The 24393-nt window shown below is 42.2% G+C and overlaps 1 protein-coding gene across 11 annotated transcripts in view; it reads left to right on the plus strand.

The window, feature by feature from the left end:
- The window catches only part of TTC13 (tetratricopeptide repeat domain 13), an 80652-nt gene extending 57782 nt beyond the window's left edge, over positions 1-22870 (plus strand). For 6 of the 11 annotated variants that reach the window (XM_036875717.2, XM_036875719.2, XM_036875721.2 and 3 more), the window contains 11 exons: positions 3739-3869; positions 4451-4583; positions 5699-5791; positions 7918-8001; positions 8819-8903; positions 14089-14198; positions 16401-16536; positions 17460-17539; positions 20318-20396; positions 20551-20630; positions 22087-22870. In XM_036875717.2, the coding sequence (XP_036731612.2) occupies positions 3739-3869; positions 4451-4583; positions 5699-5791; positions 7918-8001; positions 8819-8903; positions 14089-14198; positions 16401-16536; positions 17460-17539; positions 20318-20396; positions 20551-20630; positions 22087-22201 (1126 nt within the window). In that variant the 3' untranslated portion in view covers positions 22202-22870. Of the gene's footprint in view, positions 1-3738; positions 3870-4450; positions 4584-5698; positions 5792-7917; positions 8002-8818; positions 8904-14088; positions 14199-16400; positions 16537-17459; positions 17540-20317; positions 20400-20550; positions 20631-22086 lie in introns of those variants that run through there. The other 5 variants (XM_036875718.2, XM_036875720.2, XM_036875722.2 and 2 more) reach the window with 3 other exon arrangements.
- The last annotated feature ends 1523 nt before the right edge of the window (positions 22871-24393 follow it).

Below are 24393 nucleotides of genomic sequence, written 5' to 3' on the forward strand. Positions count from 1 at the left end.
TAAAGTGATCTAACTTGAGAAAATATATAAATATAGTTGACAGTTAACAGATTAAAGGAGAAAAACCATGTAATTTTGTCAACAATACAAAAAACTAAAAAAGAATTATATAACCATTTACTATTTTAAAAAGATAAAACCTTTTAGCAAACTAGAAAATGTGTAGCCATCCCCCCTTATCCATGGCATATATGTTCCAAGACCCCCATTGGATCCCTAAAACCATTAATAGAACCCTATATATGCTGTTTTTTTCCTATACATACATACCTATGATAAAATTTAATCTGTAAATTAGGCACAGGAAAGAGATTAACAACAGTATACTGTAATCTAAGTTGGGGCAATTTAAAACATAAATTGTTTATTTCTGAAATTTTCTATTTAATATTTTCTGACTATGGTTGACCACAGGTAACTGAAATCTTGTAAATCAAAACCACATAGATAAAGGGGGACTACTGTACTTTAGCCTGACAAATGGTAACTACAGAAACCTATAGAGCAAACGTCATTTTAACTAATGAAGTGTTAGATCCATACATGTTAAAATCAGGAACAAGACAAAAGCCTAAAACCATTGCTTCTCTTCAGCAGTGAAATACAGGTCCTAGACAATGCATAAAAGAAAAAGAAATCAACTTACATGCATTCCAAAGGAAGAAAGCTGTCATTTACAGATCACATGTTGTTTTACAAAAGCAAAAACAAAAAAACCCAGATCTACAAGCAAATTGTGAGAAATGATGAGAGTTTAGCAAGGTGGTGATTATTGGTTATAACCGATATACAAGAATCATTTGTAGATGTATACACCAGCCACAAGCAAACACCTTGTAGAACAGCAGTGAATACTTAGGAATATATTTCACAGAAGATGTGCAAAACCTGTATGGAGATCATTACAAAACTTTATTGAAAGTTACCAAGAGGAAGCAGATAAATTGTGAAAAGGACTGTGTTCATGAATTGAAATATCAATAATATCATTGAGTCATTTCTCTGTGAATTAATTATTAGTTCAATAAAATGCCATCCAGACTCCCAGCAGGTCTCTGAGGAACTTGATGAGCTGATTCTTTAAGTCAAACGGAAGAAAAGAGGGTCAGGAGTAAGCAAGTTATTCCTGAGAAAGATGGCCCCCTGGTTTGTCGGGGAAGGTTCTCATCCTCCCAAACAGCAGGGCTTAGGAGAGTGGTGAGGACAGAACGGTGTTGGTGCGGGGCAGGCGAGTGGGTCCAAAGGGCATGAGAGGAGCTGGCAGCACGGCTCCGCAGGCCCAGATAGACGGCAGGGGGATGCCGAAGGTCAGAGTGGGCCTTGTCAGGGAGTGAGGATGGGACAAATCGGTTGTCATACGGCTAAAATAAAATTGATTTTTGTGAGGGTGTCGATAGAGATCCAGTTCCAGATGGGTGAAAATCTTAAATGTGAGTGGCAAAAGTTTTCTAAAGTTTAGGAGAAAATATAAGTAAATACTTTTATGATTTTGAGATAGAGAATGATTTCTTAATCAAGACACATGAAAGCATAGACCTTAGACAGGAAGGTCGATCAACTGGACTGCATTGAGTGACTCTATGGCATCCCACTATGCTGATGGACAGTGACTGAAATGGAGTAGGTCGGGGGGACCTGATAATAGTGGGGAAGGTAGTAACCACAATGTTGCTCAGGTGAAACCTTCATAAGATTGTATATCAATGATACCTTAATAAAAAAAAATTGGACTACATTGAACCTGAGAACTGTCATTCTCAAATGACACCATGAAGAGTGAAAAAATAAGCCCAAACTCTGCAGAGGTACCTGCAACCTGTGACCTGAGGATCCAGAATTTATGAACAATTTCTACCAATTAAAAAGTAAAAGTCAAGCAAGCAATAGGAAAATGTGTAAAAGACATGAATGGGTAATTTCAACAAGGGGAAAACATGAATGGCAAATAAACATATGAAAAGATGCTTCAGTTCATAAATAAATAAAACCATGTGGGATTTCTCACCCACTAGATGAACAAATATTACAAAGACTGATAATAGTAATAATGATGAGAGGGGGATCAAAGGGAAATTTTATATCCTCCTGGGGAGACTGTAACTTGCTAACAGCCACTCTGGCCTGAAGTTTGTCCTTATCCTATAAAGTTGGACATTTCCACATCCAACAGTCTGGCAGTTCTTCCCTCACGATGTCTGTACGTATATTCAGTAGGAAACACTGCACTTGAGCGCGTATCTGACAGGAGACTTCTGCAAGCAGCCTCTGCTCACAGCTGAAAACTGGAAGTCATCCCAAATGTCCGTGAGCGGAATGGATAAATGTGATGCAGTCACACAGTGGGACATCACACAGCAGCGTAAACCAACGACCCGCACACGATGTGGATCGATCTTACAATGTTAAATAAAAACAATAGACTGCAATGTCATACCATTTTTCCCATAAAGCTTATAAACAATGCTATAGAATATGTTGTGTAGGGATATACATATATATACTTTTTTTTTTTAAGGTGAGGAAATCATGAACACAAAATTCAAGATAAGTGACCTCTTGCTGGGAGGCAGGACGGTAGGACAAGAAAGTGACATATGAGCAGATAGACCCATATAATGTTTTGGTTCCTAAGTTGGGTACCAAGTTTATATGCTTTTGCCTCTGTCAGTAATTACATAGCCAAAAGTAATAGGAAGAAAATAGACTGCTCAAAGAGGTTATATACATTCTCTACTGTCCATCTTTAGAGAAATACCAATCTGCAAAGAAGAGTTTGCACAGCAGGCCGAGCTGCTGCTCTTGGGAAGGCCCACTTGTAAGACCGGCCCTTGGCTGGCAACTGGGAGGGTCCCTGCCATGCCCAGGACTGATGAGTGCTTCTCTCTGCCTAAGCAGTTTGTACAAACAACAGGATTTATGCTAAACACCTACTTTTCCATCTGGGTGTCTAGAATTTGGGTACTTGCCAGGCAGAGGCTGCTTCCATGATCAGCTCCCAGTAAAATCCCTGGGCACTGAGTGTCTAGTGAGCATCCCTGGCCGGCAGCATTTCACATGAGGAGGTCAAGCCTGGGCGTCTCCTGGGAGTCTGGGAAGCTTGCGCCTGGTGTCCTTCAACTTTGCCCCGGGTACTTTTTTCCTTGATGATTGTGCTCATGTCCTCTTGCTGTAATAAATCACAACCATGAGGAAAACTGTATGCTGAGTCCTGTGAATACTGTAGTGAATCACCAGACCTGTGGTCTTGGGGACCTCAACGTAACCTATAACTTAGAATTGCAATCTATGTTACGAAAACTTCAAGCAGGCTGGCAGCTGGCCAGCAGCCAGTCGCCCACACCATTCTGGGTGTACTTGTGTCGTACAACTTGGGGCAGGCACAGAGGGTGGATGTACGGCCAGGGTCTGGTTGCTTGTTGAAAAGAGCAGTCCTTGCAGGTTATGGATTCTGCAGAAGCTTACAAAGCAAGTCACGGTCAGGGATGCTTGCTGAACTGCACGCTGGTTACCAGTGTTACCAACAAGCATGTGATAGTAATTGTATTGTGCACACACACTCACAAAGATTCCATCTTTTAATTTGTGTATGGTGGGGTGCAGAGCAGTGAAGTAAAGATTCTGCAGTCATAGGTCTCTTGATTAGCTTTCCAGTGGATGAAGTGACTGCTTTTCAGGTGAAATTGGATTACCAGACATCTGTTGTAAAAGTCCTTATCATACACGTTATATTTCTTCCAGAGACGTGTTACATCAGAATTTTGAGAATTATAAGCCCGAAGTACAGGAGCTGATCTGTGTAGCTGATCGTATGGGATCACTGATGCAATACGAAACACCTGGTTTCCTGCCAAACAAGAGAATACACAGAGGTATCCTGAAACCACCCGGAAATGGAAATGCTTCTGACATAAGCAAGGATTGTTAAACCATGTCATGCTTTGAAAAGGCACTTGTGCTTACTTAAAATCTCATGTGAGCAGAACAGAAATATATAGATTCATTCATACTGAATTTGGAAGGAAGACAGATTCCAGCCATGCCTTCTGTGCCATTGCTGTAGTGTAGATATAGACTATAGGCCATAAGGTCATCACTGTAGACCAGAAAGCTTACCCATGGGAGCTATTCCTCACTGTGGAAGTAAGGGAGAATTTGAAACTCCAGTTGCTTTGGTAGGAGGCAGAGTTGGGAGGAGACAACTGCAGGGTGTCTCTAGTTTCCTCTGATGGAATTTAGCTTTAGTAGGGAAAAGTAAAGGACACTTTTATTAAAGTGTCATTTAGTAGGGCCATCATGACTGTAATGTATCTCTGGTCTTGTTAAATTACCAATACCTGTGATTCTTTCTTTATACAGTGACCTTGGTGTTACCCTGAGACCCTGTAAAGTAGATGAAAATCAGTCCCTCTAATGTACGCTGACAAATTTTCTCATTGTTTCCTTCCTTTAGCCATGGGTTTGGCAGCTTTGGAAGTCATGCAAGCTGTACAGCGCACGTGGACCAACTCGAAGGTTCGAATGAATGGAAAAACGCGGCTGATGCAGTGGAGAGACATGTTTGACATCGCAGTGAAGTGGAGACGGTAACTAACATTTAAGTAAACATAAACTAGAAGGCCTTTCACGGTAAGATAGTGTAAGCCTCCTCTGGGTAACGGGCTTGAATCCTGTTTTGTTTACTAACAATAAGCCTTATAGGTCATGTTTCCTCTCTAAGGTTTGGTCAGAAATTTGCTGATGTTATTATTCCTTGAAAAACAGTTAGCTCACATTTATGAAATAAGAAGTGACTGTTGTCATGTCTCCATGCGCACTTTTGAGTTAAATACTTTAGAAAAAGCAGTCTCTTTGAAAGAGCACCCCATTGCTGTGCTGCCTTTGAGTGGACTTCAGCATACCAGGCCCTCTGTAGGGGAGGTGTACACAGCCACTCTGAGGGGGGCAACCGCTGAAGATCATTTACATGAGAAAATACTGCTCTGCTAGTAAACCTGCACTGACTTTTTACTTGGTCTAGTTGGAACCTCTGTTTGCAGTTTGCAGGCTGGTGTTTCATATTTTTAGATGTAATGGGCTGAGCAATTGCTTTCTTTTTTTTTTTTTGCTTTTTATTAAAGTGTCATTGATATACACTCTCATGAAGGTTTCACAAGAAAAACAATGTGGTTATTACGTTCACCCTTATTATCGAGTCTCTCCCATATACCCCACTGCAGTCACTGTCCATCAGTGTATTAGATGCCACAGAGTCCCTGTTTGTCTTCTCTGAGCTACACTGTCTTCCGTGGGACCCCACACACACCATGTGGACCATTCATGATACCCCACAATCCCCTTTTCCCTCCCTCCCCACCCGCCGTCCCCCACCCCTCCCCTTTGGTAACCACTAGTCCCTTCTTGGAGTCTGTTAGTCTGCTGCTGTTTAGTTCCTTAATTTTTGCTTCATTGTTATATTCTGCAAATGAGAGTCTTTCTCCTCCTGCCTTATTTCACTGAGCATAATACCCTCCAGCTCCATCCATGTTGTTGCAAATGGTGGGATCTGTTCCTTTCTTATGGCTGAATAGTATTCCACTGTGTATATGTACCACACCTTCTTTATCCATTCATCTACTGATGGGCTACATGTTTATTCTTAGTGCTATTGAACACTGGTAGGTGGATAAGGTCTCCATCTCTGACAAGCCCTGTCTTGTAGGGTTGCTGACCCCGACCAGCCAGTGCTGTGGCTGGATCAAATGCCCGCACGAAGTCTCAGCAGAGGCTTTAACAACCACATCAACTTAATCAGGTATGAACCTTCAGTGCCTCTTTCCCGTTTTCATGGGGGTTTATTCTAAATAGGTCATGGAGGCCACAAGTGACCCATGTCTCCTTCCTGGTGATTCTGTGGTGAGGGCACATACACATGAGGTCCTGCCCCTGTTCCCGTGGCAGAAGGAGCTGCAGCGTATGGCTCTTCTCTTTGATTGAGAGCTTAGCTGGAGGGAGAGAAGACTGCCAGATTTTTGCCTAGGACATCGGTCCTTAAAGGCCATAAAACATCATAGAAAGTAATCATATGGAGAACGTTACATTTACCATAGTAACCTGATGGTACTGTGTGACTCAGAATTCTCTGACGTGTCTGGTGGGGGAATGGCTCGCCTACCCACCACCCACACTCAGAGTGTTTGGGTCATTAACTATCTGGTCACTTGGCTGCCTTCCTGGGAGGCGGAGCCGGGTGAATTGATGGGCATTCGTTTTATCCAAAGGCCCTGCAGGTTAGGGATGTGGGTGACCCACTTGACTCCTTACCCCGCCCTTCATGTGCTTGCTCACCTCTGGAAAAATGATGAACAAATATTGGAGAACATCAGCCTCAATGGGAGCCGCTGGATTTAATTTTAGATAAAATTTACTAATGTGCTAGTTGTGTCATATCTAAAATGCTTCTGGTTCCAGAAACCTGATTCAGAAAATACTATTCTATACAACTTTGACATTTAAGTCTAATGGAAATGTCATTAAAACATTTTTTATTAATTTCTAGAAAACAAATTTATTTTCCCCAAGTGGCTTGTGTATCCTCATTTCCCATGGAATGATTCGTGACATTTATAAATAGCCTCAACCAGCTGTAGTGGAGGCAGCGCTGTGCTCTGCACTGGTGGTGAGACGTGAGGTACAGCCAGGGCTTCAGGAACCAGAGCCCCGTGAGGAGCAGAGACCAATGAACTACTGTGTAGCATGTGGAGAGTAGTGTGGCCATGTCTGCAGGATGCCTGGGGGATATAGAATGGGGCTGCCCAGTCCAGCCTTCAGGTGATGCTGGGCTCTTCGGCAAGATGGAAAGCAGAGAGGTGGGCGAGGCCTGGGCTGCAAGTGAGTGCGGCGTGGTCGGGAGCGTGTGGCTGGCGATCCGTCTGCCATGGAGGGACTGTCCAGAATCAAGGCTGGAAAGACAGGCAGAGACCAAAATATAAATAAATTTTTCCCCAAAATATAACTTTATACTCCATACTAAGGCGTTCTTTTTTTCCTGAAGATAACAGAGAGCAATTCAGAGATTGTACGTAGAGAAGTGCCATCAGATTTGCACATGAGGATGATCCATGGCTGCAGGTGGCAGAAGGGATTAGCGAGGGCACAGCGACTTCCCTCGAGGCAAGGGAAGTGGTTAGAAAGCTGTGTAGTAATTCAGGGTCTGGAGCAAGGCTGGGAGGGGGTTTCCCATTAGCAACAGAACAAGGTAGGTGGGCACGTCTGAGAGCTGGAGCTGGGGAAGGTGCGGTTCCAGGAGTGAATTCCAATCCATGAACTTGAGGTTCGAGATGCCTCGGGGGGACCCGGGGAGTGATGTCCAGGGAGCATTTGGATGCTGTATGCATACACAGCAGCTGGACGTGTCCATCAACATGTTGGCTGTACTTGAAGTTCTGGGAGAGAGATTTTAAAATGGTCCATGGAGATAGAAATGTGAGGAAGGTGATAAATATGGAGAGTGGAGAGAGGAGGTGAAGACTGTTGGTCAGCTAGACAAGCGAAAGAGTACCAGCAGGTGATGGTATCAGGAGAACCAAGCAGGCGGAGGAGGCGTGTTGCTGAAAGTGAAGGGATCCGTACAGGGAACTGGCATGAACGTCTGACCCTCACTTAGGTGCCTGAGGATTTTCCCCCCCTTGGGCATCTCTTGGGCAGAGTTTGGTGCCATTCCTACCAGAAGAAGCACCAGAATAAGTTCCACGAGCTGATGAGTGATCTTGCTAAGACAGTTCTTTGCTTCTCCCATTCATTGCTTACAAACAAGAGAATTTCCCAGACTTTTTTGCTGTATACGCTTACAGTTCTTATTGTTCTTTGAATTAACTTTGAGATTAGATGTTGTTTGGACCATATTCCTTTGTAAAACAACTCAATTTTTTTTTCTTGCAGGGGTCAGGTGATTAACATGAGATACCTGGAGTACTTTGAGAAAATTCTTCATTTTATTAAAGATAGAATTCTGGTTTATCATGGGTAATCCTTCAGTTTTCTTTCTCAAAATAATGGATAGATAGATTTCCTGTATTTTACATTAATTGTATTTATAAAACTTGAAAACTAAGCCTATTAACAGACTAAGTATATCAAATATCTACATAGTGTCTGGGATCATAATGTCTTTCCTAATAACTTATCAACTTCCTTTTTAATGGCTTCACAAAATCCATGAACCTCAACTGAGTGTTTTTAATCTTACAGACAGTATTGTGACTTTTCTAGTCTCTTTCTTCTAAAAAGCAGGGTGTTTCTTTGGGTTTCTTACTTAAGGATTTCAGCCTTACTACTCATTCTCCTTGCCTGGAAGGCAGGATGGTGTAGATATAACAGTGAACAGAACACTGGGGAAGAGGAATCTGAATGCTTAGGTATCACTAAGTACATGTAAACTTGTCATGAAAAGCTAGCAGGATACTTCTTCCATTTGAGCAATTGTAGAAAGAAAAAACATTTACTTCTAATTTCAGAGCTGGAATGGGAGAATCAAGGTTTCATGACCAGCCCGGACCCGTACACATCTACACAAAACACGGGCTGACAATCCATCATGTTTTTCCTTATTTTACATTCTAGTTGGGCTGCTGTCTGTTTCCTTAGGTCTTATCTGCAGCCCAGAACTCATCAGGATTAAACCATCCTGCTATTTAGATACTTCAGTTGTGGCCCACCATTTCAAATATTGAGGTACTCATAATTAGGGATTTATTTAAATTAAAGGTAATAGTGTAATGAATTATTACATCACTGTATTAATTTTAGTTTCCATTTCTCTCTCTTTCTCTCTCTTTTTAAGAGCTAATAATCCCAAAGGACTGTTAGAAGTTAGAGAAGCTCTGGAAAAGGTACACAAAGTAGAAGACCTTCTTCCAATCATGAAGGTAAATTTATCATCAGAATTGTGTGCAGTAGGTGTTTCTAGGAAAAAAATTAAAAGGACAGCACTTTCTAGAAAAGCGCTCATAATTGTTAAATTCATGTTTATTAATACTGTGCTATAAGAGGTTTAACATTAAGAAAGCGTGCTACCCGAGAGCACTAAGACAAACTCACTCTGCCTAATAACCAACATCAAGTGAGGCCCAAGCACGACGCTCAAGCACAGAGGCAGATCTCTGAGGAAGCAGCTGATACAGGGAACAAAGAGAACTGAAAAATACACATAATTGAATTCTGCTTCTGGCCGCAGTGGAGTAACGGGTAACTTGACTGCCCTTCCACACTCTGACGATCCTAAAACTGTGTAAAATACAAGGCAACTATTAAAGACTGATTCTTGAGAGGAAGGAGACACAGGAGGGGGGCCCCATTTGCACCCCAGCTTTCCTGCTGCACAGGTATGTGGAAGCCCAGGTAGAGTCCGGTGGTGCTGCTGAGCTAAGGGGCAGGAGTGGAGTTTGGGCCCGGCTGGGGGGCTGGAACTTGCAGGGCTGACTGCGGAGGCGGGAGCCACATGCGCCCAGAGGTCAGCGTGAATGTGCCAAGTGCCAGGCGACTTTACAGGGGGTCAGAGTGGCAGATGTTATGTATGGTGTAATGTACACACACAAAGAGTAAAGAGAAAATCTCCAAGGTTTCAGAAAAGGAAAAAAACATTAAATACTAAGTGAAGAAAACCCACTGATGCTTGACCTCTTCCAGCAATAGTGGATTTTCAAAAGACAAGGAAAATTTAGTTGAACTGACCAAACCAACGTCCAGGTATCAGGGTAAAGGAAACAATGTTTCTAACACAGTTATTTAGAAATTTCTTCAAGCCTAGATCCTCTTTGTCAAAATGCTCCAGGGATATATGTACTCTCACTAAATGATCCCAAGAAAAGAAAACAAGATATAAGAAATAGTAGGGAGAAATTAGCCAATGAAATCAATTGCTAATGCATAATGTTAAAAAATATGTGTTGTCAGAAATTAAAATGCTAAATAATGTCAACATATTAGAGGTTGAGGAAAGAGGATGTAAAAATGTACTAGGGTTCTTACAGCTTCAGTGAGAGAATATAATCACTCACCAACCCATAATATTGACAGAAAAATGGAAGTTCAAAATGTCCATATTAAAAATGTGAACATGGTAATAATAGAGATGAGATACACAATCTTCTAAACTGTAGAAATGGGAAAATGGAATGAAGAAAACAGTCAGTTCAACTAATAGCATATAAAAAGGGGAGGAGAAATAAGATGTGTAGGAAATGTATGTGACGGCAGGGACAAGTCTCAGCGTGACATTGATAACAGATCCCCTTTTGAAAGACTGAGGACTAGATTGGGTTTTAAAGTCCAACGGTGGTCTGTTGAGAGGAGGCACTTATAACAAAATGGCTTTTAAAAAGTTGAAGGGGGAAGACATACAGGCAAATACTAATAAAAAGTAGGTGTGGCGATATCAATATCAGAACCTTTTGAATCCGAGGAAAATGACTGGCAAGCCCCAGGCCTCTGTCCGTGCTGAAGAGCGGTGCTTCTGGCCAGACCGACACAGGAGCTGCCGGGAGGGTCTGATGATTGGCTTGGGGGTTCACGGTCCCCACAAGCCACTGTATTCACTCAGTGAGCACCAGCAGATGACCCACTCACTGCACTAACATGGAATTCATAGAGAATACATCACACCTCAGAAAATTCTTTAAAAAGTCACCACAGTGCCATAAAGGAGTTGTGAAATGTAAGTGGTTTATAGTGGAAGAGCATGTCAGCATTCAGGCATGTCTTCATAATGAGAAGCCATGAAGAAGTAGCCAGTTGCTCACATCTGCGTGTAAAATTGTGACCACGACAGCTACAGATGCAGCCCGTATTGTGAGTCACTATGTCACTGGTGACATGGTTTTCTGAAATGGTGAACTATGCTTAGTAAGTTTCCAAATCATATATGATATATGCTTTTTCCTCAGTTTATATGCTGTGTGCATTACTGGGAAACTCAGTGTGTCTTAAAGCTATGTAACAAGTATTTAGGGTATAACTGTAAAATATTCTAGTTCCAGGCCTGGGTAACTGTTAAATTATTAACAAGTTCTTGGTCTATGTGAAAGTCCAGTTGGACGTTGGAAGCCATATCGTGCACTTGGGGATGTCCAGTAGTCTTGGCCATCCCCCTACCCAGTCACAGTAGCCACAGACTCTCCCATAAATGCTCCAAATGCCCCCCAGAGGGCAGAGCAGCTTTGCTGAGGGCCACTGGGACTCACCCGACAGAAAATTTACTCTGGGCAGCTGAGAGGTCAAGCGTCATGGGCCTAGGGCCCTCCTCCCAGTGTGATGTCACTGCCTGGAGGTGACCATCCCGCCCCAACTGTGGACTCCTAGCTCTCACCCAGGATTATGGATATATTGGCATTTTTAAAGGCACGCATGGAAGTATATAAAAAAATGCCTTCAGGTTAAAGTGCTTGGTGACAGCTTCCTGTCACCTGTTGTATATTCCCTGAAATACACAACATGCTTTTGGTGAAGAACCACCTTAAAATACACCTGGCTCCCCTCAAGCAGCTTACTGACTGCAAGTTATGAAGCCCTCTGTCCCCGTTCCTACTTGCTGACTTAGGCCAGGACCTCACCTCGCCAAGTTGGTGATCACCTATAAGGTTGAGACCATGCCCTGTCTTACTGGTATTGATGAGCATGGTCAGTTAATCTACAACAAAGGACGCAAGAATAGACCATGGGGAAAAGACAATCTCTTCAATAAGTGGCTTTGGGAAAACTAGACAGCCACCTGCCAAACAGTGAAACTGGATCACTTCTTACAGCATACACAAAAACAAACGAGATGGATTGAAGACCTAAATGTAAGACCCGAAAACATAAGACTCTGGGAAGAAAATTAAACAGTAAACTGGGACTTTGGCATTAGGAATACATTTCTGGACATGTCTCCCCTGGCAAGGGACACAAAAGCAAAAATAAACAGTTGGAACTATAGAAACCTAAAAAGCTTCTGCAGAGGGAAGGAAACCATCACAAAACAAAAAGGCAACCTATTGTCTGGGGGAATTATTTGCAAATGATACACCTGATAAATGACTGATATTCAAAATACATAAAAACTCATAACTCAACACCAAGAAATCCCCACAAGTAATCCAATTAAAAAATGGGTAGAAGACCTTAATAGACATTTTTCTGAAGAAGACATATTGATGGCCAACAGGCACATGAAAACATGCTCAGCATCATTAATCACCAGGGAAATGCAAATCAAAATCACAGTGAGATATCACCTCACACCAGTCAGAATGGCCACTATCAAAAGACAAGCAGTAACAAAGTTGGCAAGGACACGGAGAAGAGGGAACCCTCGTGCACTGTTGGTGAGAGTGTAAATTGGTGTAGCCTCTATGGAAAACAGTGTGGAGGTTCCTCAAAAAAATTAAAAGTGGAAATACCATATGACCCGGTATTCCACTTCTGGGTACTTACTTGAAGAAAACAAAATGACTAATTTGAAAGGATATATGCACCCCTGTGTTCACTGCAGCATTATTTACAGTAGCCAAGATATGGAAGCAACCTAAGTGTCCATAGATTGATAAATGGATAAAGAAGATTTGGGGTGTGTGTGTGTGTGTGTGTGTGTGTACATAATGGAATATTAGCCATAAAAAAATGAAATCTTGCCATTTGGGACAATATTGATGGACTTTTGAGGGCATTATGCTAAGTGAAATAAGAGAGAAAACAAATACCGCATGATCTCACATATGTGAAATCTAAAAAAAACCTAAATTACAAAAACAAACAAACAAACAATAAAAAGAAAAAAACAGAAATGCAGAAATGCAGAGAACCAACTGGTAGTTGCCAAGAAGGAGCAGGAATAGGCATAGGCAAAATAGGTCAAGGTGATTAGAGGTACACACTTTTCAGTCATAAGGTCAGTCAGTCCTGGGAATGAATCGCACAGCTTAAGGAATGTGGTCAGTAATGCTCTGACAACTTTGTGTGGTGACAGATGGTAAATAGACTTACTGCGGTGAACGTTTTATAATTGCCAGATTGTTATGTTGTGGGCCTGAAACTAATGTATGTCAGCTATGCTTCAATAAAGAATGAATGAATGAGATTGTGGTCATTAACACATTTCTTCCACTAAAAGTGCTTTTCTTCATGAAGGACGCTCCTTGTTTGAGTGCCCACTGCTTCTTCCACCTCTTGTGCTGTCTGCTCACGTCCATCCCACCCTCCCTCCTCTGGCCCATTACTGAACACCTGCTGGGCCTTGCTGACCTTAGACAGCCTTCCCCCAGCGGTGTCTTATGTGAAACATCACCTTTTATTTTATCATTGGTTCTCTTATTCAAGTCCATCAATCATGAAAAAATAAAATCCTATAAAATCCTAAATTTAGCAATGCAAAATAACTGAATTTGGGGAGGATTTTCTAGAGTAATGACAAAACCTATTTAGTGGCATTTCAGCTCTGTCCAAGATGTTTTAAACAAAAAGCTGACTTCTGAACCTGTTTTCTTTCTCTTCACCCCTGAGGGGCAGTCATAGCTCTGCACACTTCCTTTGACATGCTTCCCTAGAGTCTGTGGAGTTTGAGTGTGTGTGTGTGTGTGTAAATAAAATTCTCCAGCTGAAAAATATTACTCTGAGTACTTTTCAGAAAAATCAAATTCTGCTTTGAAGGAGCACAGGCATGTCCAAAGGTGCTTTTTGAGTCACAGGATATTGGGTACCAATTCTTTAGCTAAGAATCAGAGTTGCTGCCGAGCAAGGTAAACATGAGAAAGATCCAAGGGCCACTCTCCGAAGTGAGCAGTAGTAGCTCTGCTGAGTGTGGGAGCCGGTGAGCCTTCTGTGCCGAGGTTCTCCGCTGCCCTCTGGCAGGGGTCCCAGGCAGTGAAATGTGGGCCTGGAGTCTGTGGGTGGGTGGGCGGGGACCAGGCAGAGGTGTCCTTGGCCACTTGCCGAACCAGAGAACACACGGTCTCTTGCATCAGGGTTTTCGGTGACCCTTCTTAAAAACATGCAAGTCGGAGTCTGCACTGTGTAGTAGCAGTTGGGGTTTACAATAAATTTTTCACTAGTAATGTGAATTTTCTTTTTCCCTGAAAGCAGTTTAATACTAAAACGAAGGATGGGTTCACTGTGAACACAAAAGTTCCCAGCCTCAAGGATCCAGGGAAGGAATATGATGGATTCACCATCACAATCACAGGAGACAAGTACGTAAGCTCCTTGAGTAAAGGTTAAAGGGGGCGGGTGTTGGGAAGCAAGTGTGCCTCCTGTTACAGGAGGGTTAGCGTGCTGGCCTTTTGCTTCATCCTGACATAAAAATGGTCAAAGTACCACATGTCACTATAACCAGTTATTTTTTTAACATGATACTTAGAGTCTTATGCTAGCAGAATATATTTTCAGACTGTGCTCAATCTGACTTCCTAGATATTAAGTATAATGTCTGATGTGGTTCATGGAAAGCATTCTTCTGGGTTCTTGAAGTTCATTGCGGGGAACCCTTTTAGTAATAAAATGAAAAAAGACGAAAGATTGGTATACTGGAGGCCATTGTAAGATTTTTAAAAATACAAGTTTAAATGCATTATAAGAACAGTAGTCTTAGCATAGAAAACTTAGAGTAACAGAAGCAAAGATAAAAACAAAAATCACTAAATTATTTTCTTTAAAAACTGAGACTATGCTGTACATACTGTTTGGAACCTGTTTGTCTTCCACCCCTACCATTACTTTATCATGAATATTTCTCATATCCTGTTCTTAGAAGTATATTCAATAATTGCATAGTTTTCCACTTTATGGGTGTTGTGTAGAATTTCTCCTCCTAATTCTTTTTTGTTACTGATCAGTTAGGTTATTTCCCATTTTTTCACTTTATAAATTGCCCCACCATGAATGTTTCATTAACTACAGTTTTATTTACATCTGCTATCCAGACTTCCTCTAGGAGCTTCCATATCTAGCATTCGATTTTGGGGTGGAATTGCCTCGAACTCACGCAGGCTGCCCTCCCCCAGCACCCAGTCGCTCAGCCGGCCCGTCTCCAGGTCCCCGTGCCGGGCACTGCGGCGTGGTGCGCCCAGCCCTCTGCCCCCCAGGCTCTGCCCTGCGTGTGCTGCCCCCGCAGCAGGGGGCCCTCTGTCAGGTTCAGGTTCCAGAGGCCTTCATGGGCAAACGGCTCATGTTTAACGGCTTCAGGTGTGTGACTTTTCCATGTCCTGGGATCTCTACCCCAAACCATGTATCAAAGTACTTTTCCAGTAAAGACCATCTTCTCCCCAAAAGGAATTCCAGGGTTTGCTATTAACATATAAGTGATTCTCATCCACCATGTATAGGTCCCCGCAGATTACATTCCCAGGCAGAAGTGGGATCCCTGGGCAGAAGAATACCTGGAACCCCTTCCCCCTGCCCGCAGCCCCTTCAGCTGCCCTCCTCGCCCTGCGTGCGGCCCCCTGGCCCCAGCCTCCAGCCGTTCACGCAGGCCCAGGGCCTGGGTCTGCCTCCGGGTGGCTTAGCAGCGCTTCCCCAGCGTCCCCGGGGCTCCCCTCCAGTGGGTGTCCCTGCCTCCCGAAGGCCCTGTGGGCTGCAGCCTGGCCTTGCCTCTGGACCCCGAACCAGCCCCGCTGCCAGGCGCTCGAGGCCTTCGGTCAGCGGCATCCGCCAGCCTCTCCTGAACGCTGTGCCTCCTGGAGTGCTACCGGCCAGCTCCCCGGGGCTGCTCGCTCCCTGAGGCCACCTGCTCCTGCCTCTGGGCCTTTCGCTCCCATCCCCATCTTCACGACCCCAGATCAGGCCCCGTCTTCCGGTTTTCTTCCCTGTCTTCCTAATTAGATCCACTGTCCCTGTTTTTGGGCCCCTGATGAACTGTTAGTGGCCCCGCGCAGGATCTCCCGGCCATTTGTGGCCTCAGCCTCCCTCCCTCCCTCAGTGAAGGCAGCCACCGCGCTGTGTCCTTCTTTTTCCACCGCTGGCATCTACAGTAAGTACCTGTTGCATCAGATTCATGCCCTCCATGGAGCCGAGCATCCCACAGAAACCTGGAAAAAAGGGAGTGTGTGGTGGGGTCTGAACCCGCGCCGCACAGTCTTTGCTCCTCATCACCTATCGTAGTAGGATGGCTGTTCGATAAGACATTCATGGTACAGCATCCGTCCTTTACTGTGTGTAGTTTCCTCCTGCATTAGTGTAAGCTCACATAAGCACGTATGATTAGACTGGGCAAAATCATCCTATTTCATGAAGAACATGGATACACGCCTCACGTGTGTGCAGTCAGAAAGGTAGGGTACACTGGCAGATGTGCCTCACGCCCCATCACCGTGCTCTTCGCTTCCTCTTTTGCTGTCTGTGTTCGGCTCTTTGAGTTCTATAATACATACCTTTGTCACACATTCTTTTATTTTTAGGGTTGGAAACATACTATTTTCTGTGGAAACTCAAACCACAGAAGAAAGAACCCAATTATATCATGCTGAAATAGATGCACTTTATAAAGATCTAACAGCAAAAGGAAAAGTACTAATTCTTTCATCAGAATTTGGGGTAGGTTTTGTTTCCGTGTTACCCATGCTCCCTATAACCCTTCTGGGAACTCTTTAAAACCTCTGTGCTTTCATTGGAATCATACATTGTCTGCTTGAAGTCAGCTTTAATTGATGCCCTGCAAATATTTTTTCCCTAATATTCCTATAGGAACAATTCCCATTTTTACTAACTGCAGTAACTGGGGAGGAGAAATGAAAAATTTATATAGTTACTATGTTGTACTACTGTAAGCTTAGGTTTTGTTAAGATTTAAATGAGTAAGTTGGTCCATAATGAAAATGGCCTGTGCTGCACTTAGTGGCACATTCCCCCTGCTGCCCACGCTGACTTGAGGGGTGCTCCTTGGAGGTAAGATCTGGCGTGTCACCTTCCTGGCTGCGGCTGCCACTGTGCAGAGAGCGTGGTGGGCATGCCACTTGCATTTGGGAACAGGTGCCTGTGTCTTGGGAAGTCACTTTATTTCTCTTGAATTTAATCAGTTCATGCCTACAATTAAGCATCTAAGTGTTCATACATAATTAAAGCATATTTATCAAAAATATCACATCAGAATCTTGGGGTAGAGAGACACAGTTTGAGAAAGCATACTTGGTATCAATAACTGCTTTGTTTTATTTTAATCACAATGTAAATTTTGACATTTCGAGTCACATTAAAGGAGACAGATTCATTTTTGTTAGAAAAATCTTGCAGTTTTAAAACAAGTGGGAAAATATTGCTCTAAGCTGAACTGTGTGTATACCCTTTCACTAGAAAAAAATGACAAAAGAGTATAAAATATTCAGGAATGTGAAAAATAGGTTCTTGTAGGAAAGGAATAATCCTTTTCCTGATGTACTTGATTCTTATGTGCCTTGTCACCTAATAAAAAACTTTATAATCTAGTATTTCAGTTTGTGAGCATGTGTCTCTTTTTCTAGGAGGCTGATGCTGTTTGCAACTTAATCTTATCCTTAGTTTATTACTTTTATAATTTGATGCCACTCTCTAGAGGATCCAGGTGAGTGATACCCTACAGTTTAAAAGTTTTTTTTAAGTTTTTACACTGGAAAATTGTGGTCTTTTTTGCTTAAACTACTTGTTGTGGGTGTGGATACAAAACTACTGGCAATGGCAAGAAACCCCCTTTTTTTTTTTTTCAAAAATCCACCCCCCAAAATTAATTGCTTGATCCACAACATCTTCAGAAGAATTTGAAAGACAGTTCCAATTTGGGTCCTCAGGTTTTACAAGCTAAGGATTCATTCTTCCAGTAAAAATGTTTTGAAGGCTTTCCATGTACATGCACTGTGCTTGCTATGCTTCTGTTTCTGACACTCGCCCGGTTGTCAGCCTACTCTCCTCACCCGCCTCGCCCAGGTTTTCGCCATAAGTTGACTTCAGCCCTAATGTTTATGCTTTGGAGTCACAAACCATTCCACTCTTTTTAAATGATTTTAAATAAATTCTTGATATTTATGATTCGTATAAGGAATTTTTAGGTGTCATAAAAGCAAGAGACATCTGTAGCATTTTCTTTTTCTTTTACCGAGTGTAGTTTACTTTGTGTGTAGTAAATCACATAAATGGCATGTGCTGTTGCTAGTTCATAAGTGAATTTAAGATGTACTAGCTAAAATAATATACTTGAATGTCGTTATCTTCAGTTGGTAGTCTAGAAGGTGAAACTCCAAAATGTGGTAGTCAGTTTTGTTCTAATATTAAGAAGACATTAAAACAAAATAGGAATGTAAACACTGTAAATCAGCATTGTTGTCATTAGTTGTGTCCTCTGAATATGCCGTGCGTAAGGCCCAGACCTGCCGCCTCTCCTCAGCCACACACGCAGGCGTCATGCACTTCTCCGCACTCCGTCGTGCACACCCCACACTCCACTGTGCACTCTCCTTTACTTCTTTGGGGGCCAAAGTTGTTAATGCTTAAACAATCAGATTAGTATGATTGTATTTATAAAGTATATTGTATTTTAAAGCCAAGCCCTCTGAAGTTGTTAAAAATAGCAGGCAGATTTTTTTTAACTCTAATTCATAAGGATAGAAAAGCCAAGTGAGAAGAAAACTCCTGATTAAAAGAAACACTTTCTCAGAAAAAATATTCTTGGTCACATTTTATTCTTAAACTAGGAGCAAATTAACGCTGATGGACAGTGACTGTAAAGGAGTATATAGGGGGGACCTGGTATAGGGGAGAGCCTAGTAAACAAAGTATTCGTCATGTAAGTGTAGATTAATGATTAAAAAAAAAAAATGCAGTTCCTATGTGGTGACCTCTAATGAGTTCTACACAATGATATAAAGGACATATAAAAGTGTAGGCAAAGGGTCTGTTTGTGTTTATACAGAGGATCAAAGCCTAATTTGGCTACCCCGAAAATGAACTAAGAAACGATATGAAAGAGAACTTCCAACATCAGCACTCTCGGGAAGACTCATGCCAGAAGATGATCATCAAAAAACCCCAACAAAGATCCACGCACTGCTACAGCTGTAGATGCACTCATCCCACCAGCTCCTGGACTTGCCATGGGAATGAAGGAGATATCTAAGCTGGCCTGTGCATACAGTAAAACAACAAATTTGACTGGATCTATACTGTTGGAACTCAACCAAGAATTAGGAGAAGTGCAAATTGTAGCGCTCCAAAATCTTACAACTACAGACTATTTACTGTTAAAAGAACATATGGGATGTGAACAGTGCCCAGGAATGGGTTGTTTTAATTTGTCTGATTTTTCTCAAACTATTCAAATTCAGTTAGATAATAACCATCATATCATTGATAAGTTTTCACAAATGCCTAGGGTGCCTAACTGGTTTTCTTGGTTTCACTGGAGATGGCTGGTAATTACAGGTATGCTTTGGTTATGTAACTATACTCCTATTATGTTAATGTGTGTGCGCAATTTAAGTAGTAGCTTAAAATATATACATGCTGAAGTTACTCTACAAGAAGATATGCCAAAGAAATAATCAATCTTCCCATGTTTTCTCCCGCCTGCTACTTCTATAGCTTTTCTTCTTCCTTCCTAATTACAACGAATTCTTAAATAGAATTCGTGCCTCATATCAAATTTACCGAGTATCATAACTCCTCCAAGTGGTAAAGATACCTCAGGACAAATGCTGGGCATAGAAGCCACAGGGCATAAATATGCAAAGAAATAAAAAGCTAACCATTTCAAACAATAAGGCTTCTCTCTCACTTACCAACTTAACATTTCCCTGTATGGCCCCGGAAGATGACTGGTTAGCCAGAGACGGGTAAGATTCCTCAAGGGAGGAACAACCTAAGACAGGCACAGTCGCAGGGGGGTCATCAGGTGAGAAATTGGGGATCAACAGAGGTGAGGCTTAGAACCTCACCCCCCCTGTTCTGAGAGAAATCTTCTGCATCTGTGGATGTTTTATTGCCCTTGTCTAGCTTGGATTAACACATAGTCTACAGGCACACACCTGATCATCTACATTTGCTCTCTTACAACACTAAACTATGTTTTCTACCTTTATGTTGTATCTACCTACCACTTCAGCATCTTATTAAAAATAATAAAGAGAGAAATGTGGTATCCACATATAAATCAAGTATAAAAAAAAAAAAAAAAAAAAACTAGGAGCAAATTAGCAAATATTTTTAAAAACAAATGAAAATACTCTTTATGTTTAACGTCCAAAGAATTCTTAGAATTTTCATCTTTTATGATGGGAAATCCATGGTGAGCTTTACTTTGATGACTGTGTGCAGGCCAGGAGTGACCGGTACTTGTTCTCTGTTTAAACAGTGTGATAGCTTACTCTGTCATCGTGGGAGCAGTGATGGCAAGCGGAAAAGAGGTAGCAGGAAAAATTCCCAAAGGGAAGGTATGTTGGAACTGGAAGGGCAAATGGGTGGTTGTGTGTCTGAATCCCAATCTGTGGATTTTTATGTTAAGATACATAAGTTTTGAACAGATCTCAAAGTGAGCCTTTTTTTCCTCCATGTTTAATTACATTCCTAAATGTCTTTCTTTTTCAGTTAGTTGACTTCGAAGCAATGACAGCCCCTGGCTCAGAGGCCTTTAGCAAAATAGCTAAAAGCTGGATGGACTTGAAAAGGTAACTACCTGTTGGGGGTCAGCAGAAGGACCTGACAATCACACAGGGAGGAAAGGGACTTCCTGCTGCTTTGGGAGCTGCATGGACTGGAATTGTACTCATTCTCATGAGCTCTTATCATACAATGAATTTAATCCACTTTTTCAAGGTTAAAATATTCTGTCAGGTAAGACCCCTTGAAGGGTCAATGTTTGGATAGAAATAAATAATGAATAAAAGATAAGGAAACTAGTTTGTGAAAGAAAAGTTAAAGGTGTCTTGTGTAATCAAATATTCATTTCTCTTGGCTAATTTATCCTTTATTACCAAACTCTTAGGTTCAATATTTAGAAATGAATTTGTAAACTGAGCTGAACCCATTTCAGACTTACTCAGAGTGATAGGACTTTGCCTTTTCAGCTACATTTTTACTGCATTCTAGATTTTGAGACGGTGGTACTTTGTTGTAATTTAGGCAAACAGTATGTGGGAGCCAGTAAATACTAGGCAGAAAGGGTTCCTAACAGTTTGCCCTGTGAGGAGTCCAGACACTCTGAACTTTCCTGACTGTTCTTTCCAGAAGCACTGATGAGTGTACATTTGAGATGAAATTAAACTCTCAGATGCTTTAATGGTTAGTAAAGAACAAGGGAAACCTCACTGACATTATTTTTCCTTGCCCCCACCCCCATGGTTGTTTACACCATGCCCACCTCCAACTGTGCCTTCCTTGTCTGTTTGACATAACAAGCACTCTAAAAATTGCTGAGTGATTTGTGTGTTTAAAACGGAGACATTTGTGTCCATAGTACACTCTTGTTCAATTTGCAAGTATTCCATTAGCTTTGTCATGCGCATTCTTCAGTTACACCTTGTCCCACAATGTTCTTGGTTCAGGTTTACTAGTTACATGTGTTGGATTAATATCACCCAAAAGTAAAAGATTGTGTTTCTGCTACTTGGCATAATTTTACCATGTTAATCTTTCAACCAGTCTTTAAGGAAAGAACCCCACCACCACCTACAGGGGTGCGGCTATGGTTTCCAGCGCACCATGACATACTTACTCTTTCTGCACTTATGTAACAACACGAGTGAGGGACCGTTCCTGTCACTACAGAGCGGGAAGGGGGCTCCAGCCTGCAAGGAGCTGGCTGGCCTGACACCTGGGTCTCTGACCCGACCCCCAGTCCAGCACGCAGCCCAGTGGGACGTGTGTGCAGGGCAGTCATGTGTAGATCAGAGTTTTGTTTCCTTTCCTAAAGACGCTGGCCACGCTGCCAGGCAGCTCGTGTGAGTCCCTCAAATGCTGTAGGAGGACTGCCTGTGTCTACAGCTCCTGCCTTTCTAACAGCGCCCAACGCGGAGCCTGTGTGGCTATTGGAAAGGGAATGTCATAGCAGGAATAAATACAAGCTTTGCCTCTTTTGTCAAATTGTGCTTATTTTCATACCCCTTCTCTGTGTTTCTTTTTCAGTATTTCACCTTCTTATAAGACTCTTCCATCAGTGTCAGAGACGTTCCCCACGCTAAGGTCAATGATTGAGGTGCTAAACACGGACCCCTCTCCACGTTGTCTTAAGAAACTCTAGTTATGCTGTGGTATTTATATAAGTAAAGGGCCAGACCTCTTGCTTCTTAAGTTATTTTTTAAATGGAATTGTAAAGAAAGTAGGTCCTTTATTACTTTTGATACCAATTTTTGATAGGAATTGAATACTTGAAGTCATTTTCTTTACTTTTCTGAACCATAACAAAAATCGTGAAAGACGGTTTTTTGGGGAAAAACCTGCATGTTTGGGAGGAAAGTGTTTGTATGAACAGGTGGCCTGTTGGTTTCCAATTACAAACTCACACCTCTCCTCCCTTATGGCTAAAACAGTTCATTTCACAAACCAAAAATTAACAATTAAAAGGAACAAAACAACAACACAACAGGAGCGTTTTCAGCCCTCTGAAGAACTGGGTATTTTTCAAGGGCCTTCTTTTTCTGCACATTGTGATGGGGCATCTTGTCTTCAACTCATATGACCTTCACGGGCAGGTTCTCTTGTTTTATTCAGACCATGAAGGGTCGTGGGCCGCCACTGTGGGCCGCAGGGCGCCCCACTAGGGGCGTGTGTTTGGAATGATGCGGACAGTATTTGCCAGTGACCCAAACACTGAATTACTGAACCATGTTTTGTTTTGTTTTGTTTTTTCTCTTTGTTAGAAAAAAATAAATGGGGGTGATTTCTATAAATCACCAGTTTTTGACACTGGATCATGTATGTTTTTATTTTGTGAACTAGCTTCACTTTCAGGTATAAGAACGTTCAAAAAATCACTAATTCTCTTTTCCAGACAGGGTAAATGACAATGAGTCAAACGGGCTCATTAAAATATTGCCGTTTACAAATCATTTTCATTTTTCTTGGATTTCTGTTAAAGAGTTAAAACTTCTGACTTCTTTTTATTATTTAGTTTTGTCTTGAAATCTCGCAAAGGGTCAGCACAGCAAGGTCTCAAGGCACTTGCCCTCGTGGGAGACTCAGTAGCCCTGGACATGAGCAGAGTCACCTGCAGGTCTTAGTGCGGCATCAGTGGGGCTGGGCCTTCGGGCACTGGTGTGTGCTTCCTAGCAGCCACGGAGACGGGGCTCGTGTTCTGGCCTCATCTGGCAATCGCGAGAGGAAAAGGGGATAATGATGTAAGTCATCAGGCACATTTTATAACAGATTTCACACCTGCACGTCAGCTTTCTCCTGAGAATAAGGCTGAGCTCATAAAAAAACAAGTGTCTTTATTTTCATTTTCCAGGGTGAGGGGCTGGGATTCTGGGGGTCAGTGACTGTCCAGGGTCACCCCCCTGTGGAAGCGGTGGTGCCAGGGTCCCCACCAGCTCCGTCTGACCCCAGGGCCTGCCCTGCGGCCCCCATGGTCTTCAGGTCCAGAGATTCAATTCTCTGGTTCTTCTGAAGATGCAGAATACTTAACGCTGTGCCGTATTATTGTAGACTTTCCATACACCTGTTCGGTTTCTTTGCACTCATGACTCCTGCTGTTCTGACCACACTGGTCTACCTGAAGATGTTTGAACCACAAAGGAGCTCCATCCAGGTATGCTCTTCAGAATTGCTAAGCAAGATGGGAATTGCAAAGATTAAACAAAGTAGGAGTGAATCCGTTTTTTAAACTTTCCCCTCTTTATGCTTATCTCAAAGTCACATCCTCCAATTTTATCCAGGATTTTTCTTCACTTTATCACCAGCTCTTTAAGATCTTTCCATGTATGGTACCCATTTTTCAATTAGGGATATGGTCCAAAAAGATTAGCCAGCTTTCCTAAAATATGACAGTATGTCCAAACCCCAGAATTGGAACATACTTTTCTTGAAGCCTAGTTTAGCAGCTCCAAATTACTACATTTCCATTTTTATTTAAATAGCCCAATGTCCCTTCATGCAAGTAGCATAGTTATCACATCATGAGAAATACTGAAATGCTAAATTCTGTGATTGCAAGATATTCTGGAAAAACATTCCATCTTTTGCCTCAAGTCCTAAAACTCAGGCCAAGTTGACTGGCCAAACTATCAGACTGCGGTCCTACCTGACTGGCTCCGGCTCCCATCCTCGAGGGCTCTTGGTCACAGGAAGGCCATGAAGACTGGGAATGCATTTTTATATTATAATATTTAAACTTTTCTCACCACATCTCTGTTAAATTGAAAAATTATACCTAACAATCAACCAGAGTTGCATCACAAGTTGTACTCTTTTAAAGCCTTAAAAATAAGCCTCTT

Source organism: Manis pentadactyla, chromosome 12 (assembly GCF_030020395.1).
Source record: "Manis pentadactyla isolate mManPen7 chromosome 12, mManPen7.hap1, whole genome shotgun sequence".
Classification (NCBI taxonomy): Eukaryota; Metazoa; Chordata; class Mammalia; order Pholidota; family Manidae; genus Manis; species Manis pentadactyla.